Source organism: Hevea brasiliensis, chromosome 11 (assembly GCF_030052815.1).
Source record: "Hevea brasiliensis isolate MT/VB/25A 57/8 chromosome 11, ASM3005281v1, whole genome shotgun sequence".
In the NCBI taxonomy this organism is placed as follows: domain Eukaryota; kingdom Viridiplantae; phylum Streptophyta; class Magnoliopsida; order Malpighiales; family Euphorbiaceae; genus Hevea; species Hevea brasiliensis.
The window spans coordinates 59499006-59510659 of NC_079503.1; the positions used below are offsets into that span (position 1 = coordinate 59499006).

The 11654-nt window shown below is 33.7% G+C and overlaps 1 protein-coding gene and 1 non-coding gene across 2 annotated transcripts; one reads left to right on the top strand and one right to left on the bottom strand.

Moving 5' to 3' along the window:
• Positions 1–8929: 8929 nt before the first annotated feature.
• LOC131170252 (uncharacterized) lies at positions 8930–9590 on the bottom strand. The gene is made up of 2 exons (XM_058129313.1): positions 9362–9590; positions 8930–9210 (listed from the first exon to the last, which is right to left on the bottom strand). The coding sequence occupies exons 1-2, from the start codon at positions 9588–9590 to the stop codon at positions 8930–8932; spliced, it is 510 nt and encodes a 169-aa protein (XP_057985296.1).
• A 785-nt stretch (positions 9591–10375) lies between these two features.
• LOC131170913 (small nucleolar RNA R71) lies at positions 10376–10482 on the top strand. Its single transcript, XR_009141677.1, has one exon. It is a non-coding gene; the product is annotated as a small nucleolar RNA R71 (small nucleolar RNA).
• Positions 10483–11654: the final 1172 nt, after the last annotated feature.

Consider the following 11654-nt stretch of genomic DNA (forward strand, 5'->3'; position numbering starts at 1 on the left):
ACTTTATCAAATGGTCACTAATTGACCATTAGAACTCCAATGAACCATTCAAACACAATATCTCCAATTTTCATACTAACCCTAATTCATCAAATCTCATTCTCATACAAACTCAAAAAGATTCAACTCCATTCAACTCCAATTCATATGTATACATTAATTGACATTAATATACAAACCTAATTGCAATTAAACCATCAAAACCCTAACCCTCTCTTGGCTACCACAATTCATACATACTCCTACATAAGTGTTTTATTCAATTTCTTAACAATTTCTCATTCACTTGAACTTCCTAACATGGAATAAAAAGAAAAATGTGAGAGTTAGCACTAACCTTAGGAGGACAGAATTTTCCCTTCAATTTCCTTCACTTTCTTTGGTTTTCTTGGCAGCCAAAAACCTTCCCAAGTAGTGTAGACAAGTTTTAATGAAGGAGGTCTAGGGTTTTGTGGAGGGAAATCAATGAAAATTAAGAGAGATGAAGAAATTTTTTTCATGGAAGAGAGAGATGAGAGATTTCCAGCAATGAGAGGAAAAAATGAGGAAGATGACTGTTTGGTCTTTGTTTTTATCTCATTTTTATCTCTTTATTTAATTTGTCAAATTATGATTAGGTGGGGGCATGTTAATGACATCATGTGATGTCATAATTCCCAATTTCTTTCATTTTTCTTTTTTTTCTTTTCTACTCATTTTCAATTTCAATTTTTAACAATATTTATTCACATTTTATGTCATAATAATTATTTACTTAACTGGACAAGTCGGCCAAAAATCATCTCTGAAGACGAAATGACCAAAATGACCTCCATTTGGCTTGTTGAGCCAAAATCGTCTGCACTGATCGAAAAAATTTTCTAAATATTTTCTTAGCATTCTAATGCAATAGAAACCTCAATGACTCTTCTTTGGAGTCTCAAAAATTATTTTATGAATTTTACTCTGGGTTTAGGGCTTCTAGTTGCGAAGACCGCAACTTCCCACTGGGTTATCCATCGCTAGGGCACCAACTCATTTAACTTGGTTGTATTTTATTTCTAAAATTTTTCCTAAATTTTTCTTATTAATATTTGAGTTAATTATGGTTCCTCACTTTAGTTTAAATATTTTTTCAGAAGTTCTAGCTGTCTGGACTGACACGGGTCACCGGAACAATAGAATGTACGGAAATGCTACAGTAGGGGTGTTATAACTCTTCCCCTCTAATTTGAATTTCGTCCTCGAAATTTACTTGACATAAGCAATCGATGAACTACTACCTCCTTATTTCTACACATTTCCATGTTATCATACTTCACTTTCTCCTTAGTCTCAATCCTCTCACCCAACTACAGTGTAATCGAGCGAGGTGTGCTGCATTCGGTGCCGGAGCACCCTAACTAATCTTACTTTATTTCTTTAAAAAAAAATTTTCTCATTATATTTAATATCGATTATTTTTTGACGGAGAAACTAATGGAGTTTCCCTTGTTTTATTATCAGTTGGCGTACTTTACTATTCACCTGCTTGAAATTTTCAATAATATTTTACAATAAAAATCTGATCAATTATTCTCATAACCATCACATAATTCATATCTCATTCATATATCTCAATTTCATATTCATTTCCATGCATTTTCATTCATGCATAATTTATATATATATTCTCAAGTTTCATTAATTTATATGATTTACAGACTGATTACATAAATTCATACTTTTGTATGATCTATAAATTAATTATAGTTCCATAATCTATATTTTAACATACACTTCATAGTTTACATTACAAATAATAACTAATTATAATGTGCAAAATACATAATATGATCTATATGGGCCCTATCTACATGCATTGCTGAGGAAGTGACAACCTTGAACACTCTGCAGATCAGAACTCCAAAATCTCTGTTTGGTATTCGCTGAGCTTTAACTCCAGTACCTGCGTGAGGAAACAAATCCATCGCGTTAAGCATTGCTGCTTAGTCGTGCAATAATATAACAAGAAAATAATATAACAAGTAAAAGTAATTGGAGCATATTTTCTATACTCAAGAATTTTACTGGATTCATATGAAATTTGCAATACAATACATTTCTTTTTTGTTATTTATGTAGTACATTTTCTTTTATCATTTATGTTGCTCTCTAGAATCACTTCTTTCATAAGTTTACAATAATCATTTATATAAAGTACAAATAAATCTAAAATTTATACTTATACCTATACTTTTATGAAAATCACATTTGTAATGTTATTTAGGTTATAATTCTTCTACTAGTCTTTTTATCACTTCCTCGATACTTTTTAAGTTGTTTACAATCATTTCATAATATTTAAAATTTTTAGCTCTAATTTAATTTACTTCAGATCATTCTAAGGAACAAAAATTTGGAGCTAATGCAATTTATTTCAAAACTTCTTCTCATTTATTTACTTTCTAGCATTTTTAATTGCTAATATTCGCAACTTATTTTAATAAATTAGACTATCCAAGTAACCTATGACAGGCTGACTAAACTTGATAACGGGTCGTTGGCACTAGACACCGCAGTGCCTCGGCCGTCATACCATGGGACACGGAACGTCAATCACGTATGTAGTCAGTATGGCTAAAGAGGCATGATAACACATAATCGGGCATAAAAGCCATGAGTGCGGGCATAAAGCCATGAATGTAGGCATAAAGTCTTTCGCAGTACAGCTAAAACAATACCCTATTGGCATGCCAAACTATCCAATCTGGCACACATGTCTAGGACATACAAAGGCACATAATATCATTAAATATTAATATATTGTATTTTATGACTTTATTATTTCATGATAAATTTAAATTATAATTTATACATTCATTTGATCATTTATATGATCACAATTCACATCAATTATCCTTTTATACCATTGTACTCAAAGTACTTTTCCTTTCTACAATAATGAGAACTAATGTCTCATTCATACAATAATATGGTTTATTTATTCATTCATTATGTTATTCATATTGATCACAATTCTAAACAATGGTTCACATGTACCATTGTATTCAAAACATTTTTCCTTTCTCATTTATACATTCAAAAATTTACTTATGTAATTACAAATTTTATATTTCAAGTTGAGTTGCTAATGAATTCTATTTGTGATGGGCATATAAGCCCTAACTATCTATTCACATCAATTAGGTGACTTATTTTTCATGTTTCAAGTAATCCATGAACATTTCATAGATTTCAAATTTATGGCCTTAATTTCCCTTTAACAATTTTGAATAGGATGCACAGTCCACATTTGTCATACAATTCTAAGCATTTAAGCTTAGAATTGGTTCTAGGTCTTCATCTTAGTTTGCTAATCATTTTGATTACTATTCACCTTACTAGTCAACCAAAATGTTGACTTTTTCATACTTAATGGATATGTTAATTCTAATTACACCAAGATCCCACATTTTGAGTTTTACATTTGCTAGTATTAATTGCCAATTGCAATTTAAAGTCCCCTAGATGCATTTCTAAATTTTCAGTTTTTATTACCTAAGTTTATTGTTGCATTGGACAATTTTACAGTGGATACTGGGCTAACTTTTCTTCATCAAAGTTGTTCCTTATTGTGTCTTCTTTAATTCCCTTTTTAAATTACCCTATTTGGAGTTTTGTAGCTCAAGTTATGGTCATTTTACCATAACTAGCCGGATTGACCTGTACCCAGAATTTCTGGGCAATTTGGTTTTGCCAGATTTGGTAACCTAAGTTTGGTTGGCAATATGACTAGGTTATTGTCAGAATTTGGATTTATGTTCTTCATGAAAGTTGTAGGTCTATGTCTCATCTTTCTGTTGGTAGAATTTTAGATCAATTCAACTTTTCTACACTGAGTTATGAACATTTGAACAAACACTGTTCATTTAGTCATTTTCCAGGGACAACCTGTTGGTCACCTGGATTAGGGTAATTTTTAGGTCAACTTGGTTTAGTTTTCTGGGTAGGGTTTCTTCACCAAAGTTGTGCCATTATGTGTTTAGTTTTATTTCCAATTGGCCTTGAACCAATTGGAGTAACATAGCTCTAGTTATAACCCTAGGAATATACTGGACGCAAGTCCAGTATTTTGGCACAATGGGGGCAGCTTACCACTTTCAATTTCAAGACCACAATTACTTCCAATTTAGGGTCAAACTTCATCAAATGGTCACTAATTGACCATTAGAACTCCAATTAACCATTCAAACACAATATCTCCAATTTTCATACTAACCCTAATTCATCAAATCTCATTCTCATACAAACTCAAAAAGATTCAACTCCATTCAACTCCAATTCATATGTATACATTAATTGACATTAATATACAATCCTAATTGCAATTAAACCATCAAAACCCTAACCCTCTCTTGGCTACCACAATTCATACATACTCCTACATAAGTGTTTTATTCAATTTCTTAACAATTTCTCATTCACTTGAACTTCCTAACATGGAATAAAAAGAAAAATGTGAGAGTTAGCACTAACCTTAGGAGGACAGAATTTTCCCTTTAATTTCCTTCACTTTCTTTGGTTTTCATGGCAGCCAAACACCTTCCCAAGTAGTGTAGACAAGTTTTAATGAAGGAGGTCTAGGGTTTTGTGGAGGGAAATCAATGAAAAGTAAGAGAGATGAAGAAATTTTTTTCATGGAAGAGAGAGATGAGAGATTTCCGGTAATGAGAAGAAAAAATGAGGAAGATGGCTGTTTGGTCTTTGTTTTTATCTCATTTTTATCTCTTTATTTAATTTGTCAAATTATGATTAGGTGGGGGCATGTTAATGACATCATGTGATATCATAATTCCCAATTTCTTTCATTTTTCTTTTTTTTCTTTTCTACTCATTTTCAATTCAATTTTTAACAATATTTATTCACATTTTATGTCATAATAATTATTTACTTAACTAGACAAGTCGGCCAAAAATCATCTCTGAAGACGAAATGACCAAAATGCCCTCTATTTGGCTTATTGAGCCAAAATTGTCTGTACCGATCGAAAAATTTTTCTAAATATTTTCTTGGCATTCTAATGGCATACAAACCTCAATGATCTTCTCTGGAGTCTCAAAAATTATTTTCTGAATTTTTCCCTAGGTTTAGGGCTTCTAGCTGCGAAGATCGCAACTTCCCACTGGGTTACCCATTGCTAGGGCACCGGCTCATTTATCTTGGTTGTATTTTATTTCTAAAATTTTTCCTAAATTTTTCTTATTAATATTTGAGTTAATTATGGTTCCTCACTTTAGTTTAAATATTTTTCCCGATGTTCTAGCTGTCCAGACTAACACCGATCACCGGAACAGTAGAATGTACGAAAATGCTACAGTGAGGGTGTTACAGATATCTTTCATTATTTATGTTGCTCTCTAGAAGCGCTTATTTCATAAGTTACAATAATCATATATAATATACAAAATAAATATAAATATTGAATTTGTGTTCATATTGTTATGGAAGATGTATTTGTAATAATTATTTAAGTTATACTTATTTTACTAGTCTTTTTATTACTTTACTTAACATTTTATATATGTTTTGGATTATTTCATAACAATTAAATTTTTATAACTAATCTAGTTCATTTTAGGTCTTTCTCACTTATTTGTTTAATTTCTAATATTTTTAACTTATTTCACTGCCCAAGTAACCTATACAGGCTAACTGGACTAGATATGCAAGTCCTTGGCATTGGACACCGTGGTGCCTCGAGCCGTCATACCATGGGACGTAGAATATCAAACACGTATGCAATCAATATAGCTAACACTGGACACTGTGGCGCCTCACGCCATCATATCATGGGACGCATAATATCAACCACGTATGCAATCAATATGGCTAAAAGGCCATGCTAACAAATAGTCGGGCATACAAGCCATAAATGCGGGCATAAAGCCATGAATACGGGCATAAAGCCTTATGCAGTGCTACTTAACAATCCTCTATTGGCATGTCAATCTATCTAATCTGACACATATGTCTAGGTAATACATGGGCACATTAGTACCATTAAGGGTTCATATGTTTCATTATTTCATTATATATATTCCATTTATATTTTATAGCATTTTAATTCTATTCATGGTAGAAGTATAAATTTCCAAATCACATTTTTACATAATTTATTCATTGATCATATCATCTATGTTGATTACAATTCATATTTCAAGTTTTATTACTAATGTAGTATGAGTTCTATTTGTGATGGAAATACAAGTCCTAACTACCTATTCACATGATTTAGGTGTTCGTTAAGTCATTTAGGTGAGTTACCATTCATATTCTAAGTAATCCATGAACATTTCATGGATTTCAGATTTTATGCCTTAATTTCCTCTATCAAATTGGCCAAGATGCATAGTTCATTTGGCCATACTTCCTTCATGAAAGTTTTTTCTTTATGTGTTAAGTTAAATTTCCCTTTTGAATCATTCAATTTGAAGTGGTATAACTCTAGTTATAATCAATTGATTAAGGATTGTCCAGGGTGCTGAACCCTGTAAGACTACTAGTTTTAGGATTTCCCATCTTCTTCTTCATATATTTCGAATGACTTAGGCTTAGAATTGAGTCTAGGTCTCTAAAACAAAGTTTTAGGCCTTCATCTTACTTTTTAGATCATTTTGGATCATGTCAATTGAAGTTTTCTAGAGAAATTTATGGTCTTTTAACCATCTAGGGGTCAAATGACCAAATACCTCAAATTCAGGAATTCCAAGTTTGGAGTTCTAATTTCTCCTAACAATTTCTCTAAGTTCCCTTAAGATTTGAATTCTGGTCAAAACAACAAAGTTATAACTCTATTTCTTAGGGTTTCGGGTCAATTTGGTTCATCCTCATTGAAATTTCCTAGTGAAAATTATGTCATAACTACTATCTCGGGGTCAATTGGCATTTTGGTTCAGGTTTAGAAATTCAGGATTGGAAGTACTAACTTGTCCTAGCAAATTATCCATATTCCATTAGGTTCTGGGTTTTGGTCAAAACTCAAAAATTGTATTTCTAGGTCTTATAAAAATATTGACTTTGGTTTCACTGCATTTGCAATTTTGTGGACCAAGTTATAGCATTTTTGCCACAACTGATCGGATAGGTCAATGTTCAGGTTTTTCTAGTTAGATTTTGGTTCTAGCGGTTTTGTTGGACTAAATTTAGTTAACAATTTGATTAGGTTAGGATCAGAATTAGGATTCCTAGTCACCATGAAAAATGTTCTACTATGTCTAAGCTTTCCATGGGTTCAAAAATCAGGTCATTCTGACCTTTCTAGAGTGAGTTATGGCCATTTAAATATTCACTGTTCATATGGTCATTTCTCTAGGTCCAGCTTTTAGTTACCCAGATTCAAACAAATTTTAAGGCATTTTGTGGGTAGTTTCTGAGCTAGGTTTCTTCATGAAAATTTTGGCTTTAGGTTTGAAATTTCATCTCCAATTGGCCTGACACCAATTGGAGCTATCTAGCTCTACTTATGCTCATCTAAACACACTGGACTCATAGATCCAGAATTCCCTGCACACGAACAACACTCCCAATACCACCATTCGACACAACTTCCAACTTCAAATAACATTCAATGCACTTTAATTAGTCAATAATCAACCTCAACAACTTCAATTGAAAGCATTGCATCAATTCCCCAAATTTAGTTCCAAACCATAGCTTCCACAATTTCCATTTCATTCAAACCATGCAATCTAACATTCTAATCACATATACATACTAAGCAACTCCAATAAACACATTTAATTTCAATTAAATTCATCAATTCCCACAATTACACATGCTAGCCAAAATATCTCTTCAATCAAACATGTATAGTTTCTCAAATTTCCTTGCAATTCTTTCCATATTCATACTTAACTTTAAGTTTACAAGAAGAGGAAAGGCAGAGAATAGAACTAACCTTGTTCTTCTAGCTCCAAGCAACCTTCAATCAACCCAACACTTGATTCACCTCTTTTGGGCTATCATCAAAATTTTCCTTTCACTTTTCTTCCCACTTTCCTTGTGTTTTATGGCTGGGAATGGAGGTTTATCAAGGTTGCCAATAATTTTGGTGAAGGAAGGTAATGGTTTGAAAGCTTGAAAAGGTGTTTCAATGATAGGAAAATGAAAGAATTTGAGAGGAAAATGGAAGAGAGAGGGCTGGATGGGAGAATGGCTGGAGAAGAAGATGATTATCACTTAAAATAAAACAAAATAAATGGGTGTCTTATGTTCATAGGTTCTTAGAATTTAATGATGTCATGCTTGGTCATGCTTATGTCATAAATTTGATTTTTTTTTTCATTTCTTTTCTTTTCTTTTCCCATTTCTATTTCACACTTCGTGATTTTAATTCATTCTTAGTGTTTTAATCTCTACAATTTTAATTGACATTTAGGTCAAAATTCATCTCTAAGAGTGAAATGACCAAAATGCCCTTAGTTGTGTTCATCGAGTTACAATTGTTTGTACCGATTGACTAAATTTTCTTGTATTTTCTAGGCACTTTTATTGCCATTTAAACTTTATAAATTCTCCAATTAATTCTTAAATAATTATTTTATAGGGTTCCCCACGGGTCTAGGGTTGACAACCGTTTTCACAATCGCTTTTCGTTAGGTTACCCATCACCGTAGCTCCGACTCATTTAACCTCTTTGCATTTCATCTCTTAAATTTTTTCTTAATTTTTCTTATCATTATTTAGATTATTTATGACTCCTCACTCTAGTTTAAATGTAGTTCCAGATATTCTGACTATCCGGACAAATATTGGTCACCAGAACAATGGAACGTACGGATTGCCTAAAGTGATAATGTCATATAACTGCCCATTTTTAACATATATTATGGCTCCGGCGGTTGCCAAGAAAGGTCTTCCCAGGATGATAGAATTTAGACACCCTCCTCCATTTCCAAGACAACAAAATCAACTAGGATGAAGAATTTTCCCACTTTGATGGGGATTTTTTAGAATGCCCGCAGGGTATTTGACAGATCGATCAGCCAGTTGTAGTGATATTGTTATAGGTTTAAGCTCTCCTACCTCCAGCTTTTGACATACTGATAAGGGCATTAGACTTACACTTGCTATAAGATCACAAAGGGCCTTATCTATCCTCATGTCACCTATAAGATAAGGTATGGAGAAGCTTCCTGGATCTTTCAGCTTTGGCGGTAGCTTGTTTTGCAATATGGCACTGCATTCCTCTGTAAGAGCAACAGTCTCATAGTCTTCCAGTTTTCTTTTCTTTGAAAGAATCTCTTTAAGGAACTTAGTATAGGATGGCATCTGAGAAATTGCTTTTGTGAAAGGAATATTAATGTAAAGCTTTTTCAAAACTTCTAGAAACTTTCTAACTGCTTATCCAATTTGGCTTTCTGGAATCTCCGAGAGGAGGTTGATATAGCTCTGGTAGTTTCTTCTTCTTATTTGCTTCCTCTTCCTGGTCCTCTTTGGCTTCTTCCTCTCTCTCCTCTGTTTGGTTTTCAGATTTATCAGGGGTTTTCTCAGTTGATTCTTCCTCTGACTGTTCTAAAACTCCTCCACTCCTCAACGTAACCGCTTTACAATGCTTCTTTGGGTTCATCTCTAGTTGACTAGGTAGCTTACTAGTAGTCTTATTTGAAGAACCTGACTGTTGAGTAATTTGATTTTCAAGCATCTTATTGTGGGTGGTAAGTTGGTCCATTCTAGAAGGTAGCTGCTTAATCATTTCATTCTTCTGTTGTTGGGCTACTAGGAAACCCTTTCATCATGGATTCCATAGTCAACTTTGGTATAGGCTGTTGAGCTTGAGGAGGTGGTGGTGGCTGTGCAAAGTTTTATCCTCTATTTTAAAATCCAAGGGGTGTTGGTGGTCTATACCCTTACGGCTTATTCATGGGCTGATTCTGCGAGTAGGACCATAAGAAATTGTGGTGGTTCCTCCATCCAGGGTTGTAAGTATTTGAATATGGGTTGTTGAGCTACCTCTGGTTGAAGTTTCCTCCATTATTCACATAGTTCATCTGTTCTACGGAGGATTCATTTAAGTTGTTACATTCCAAAGTCATATATCCTCCTCCACAGTTGTCGCAGTGTTGGTTGCTTGTTCCAACAGTGTTGGCTTGCATTCTATCAAGCTTCTTCATTAGCTGGTCAAACTGAGCATTTATCATACTTAGGGCATCCACTTCCAGGATCCTTGTTGTCCTCCTTATATTTCCCCTTTCATTTGACCACTCATAGTTATGATACGCAACTCTCTCCAGAAGTTTAAGTGCTTGTGTTACCGTTTTCTCTATTAGGTCACCTTCTGTAGCTAAATCTACTGTGCTCCTTGTAGAGAGCAATAACCCATTATAGAAATTTTGAACTAGGAGCCAATCCTCTATGCCATGGTGTGGACATTCCCTCTGCAGGTCTTTATACCTCTCCCATGTGTCATAAAGTGATTCACCTTCCTTTTGTCTAAAGGTGTTGAGTTCAATTCTTAACTTTGTAGTCTTTGTAGGTGGGAAATACCTTGCTAGAAAAGCTTGTGAGAGGTCTTCGCAAGTGGTGAATGTTCCAGCTGGTTAAGAAAGTAACCACTTCCTTGCTCTATCTCAAAGGGAGAATGGAAATGCTCTGAGTCTTATAGCTTGATCAAAAACTCCATTCATCTTGAATGTGTCACATAGGGCAAGAAAGCACTGGAGGTGGTAATGTGGATTTTCTGTTGGTGAACCCCCAAATTGGGTCTGTTGAATCATCGAGAGCCATGCCGATTTTAATTCGAAATTGTTGGCTTCCAATGCAGGTCTTGTAACACTGGGCTGGAATCCTTCTATAGATGGAGCTCCGTAGTCTATTAGGAGTCTTGGCTTGTTGTTATTATCGGCCATGATTGGAGTTTCTGAATTTCTTTGATCTTGTTCTTGGTGTGTCCTTTCTCTCCTGATGGCTCTTAGAGTTCTATCTATCTCAGGGTCTAAGTCCAAAACTTCCTCCTCTGGCTTTGTTTTGATCATGCACCAAACCAAATACCTAAGAGAAAATAAAAGAATTAATTAAGTAAATTTAAACAATAGTAATAAATGCCTAAATAATCTAAAGTGCCTATTGCCTAATATTGCTAAAAATAAATTCCCTGGCAATGGCACTAAAAACTTATTTGTTGCTTTTTCAACCTCGCAAGTGCATGGATCGCTAACAAGTAATAAAGTAGGGAGTGAAGTATCGTTCCCGTGAGGAATTTAGTTAGCAAGTACCAAGCTACATAACAATTCTGACTGTTTAGGCTACCAAATATAGATGAAGAGTAAATTAAATCTATTTTGGATGCTAAAAATAAATTTTGAATTAAACTATTTATAAAGCAATTTCAGATTTAAGATTTCACACTGTAACCTTACTATGGATTTTAATCTTGTCTATTCATCGGATTAAGAATCGTTGCTTTGATGGAAATTAATCCTAAGATATCTTAGGCTCTCTCTCAAGGCACCTAAGGTGTGTTTCAACCAGGATTAAACCCTACTTTCATTGGTGATTAAACCTAATAAAAACCCTTTAAGATCTATGGTTAATTATAGAACTTCACAAAGGATTTCAGCCTATCTCTAGGTCAGATTTCCTAAGTTCAATATTCTGATTTTCCAACACTAACCTTCACCTTTCAATCCTTCAA

Bases quoted from the DNA above. Each gene is read 5' to 3' on its own strand.
- LOC131170252 (XM_058129313.1), bottom strand. From the start codon at position 9,590: ATGAACCCAAAGAAGCATTGTAAAGCGGTTACGTTGAGGAGTGGAGGA. The intron at 9,211-9,361 runs GTTAGAAAGTTT...TTGCTCTTACAG, and splicing joins AAAGCCAAATTGGATAAGCA to AGGAATGCAGTGCCATATTG.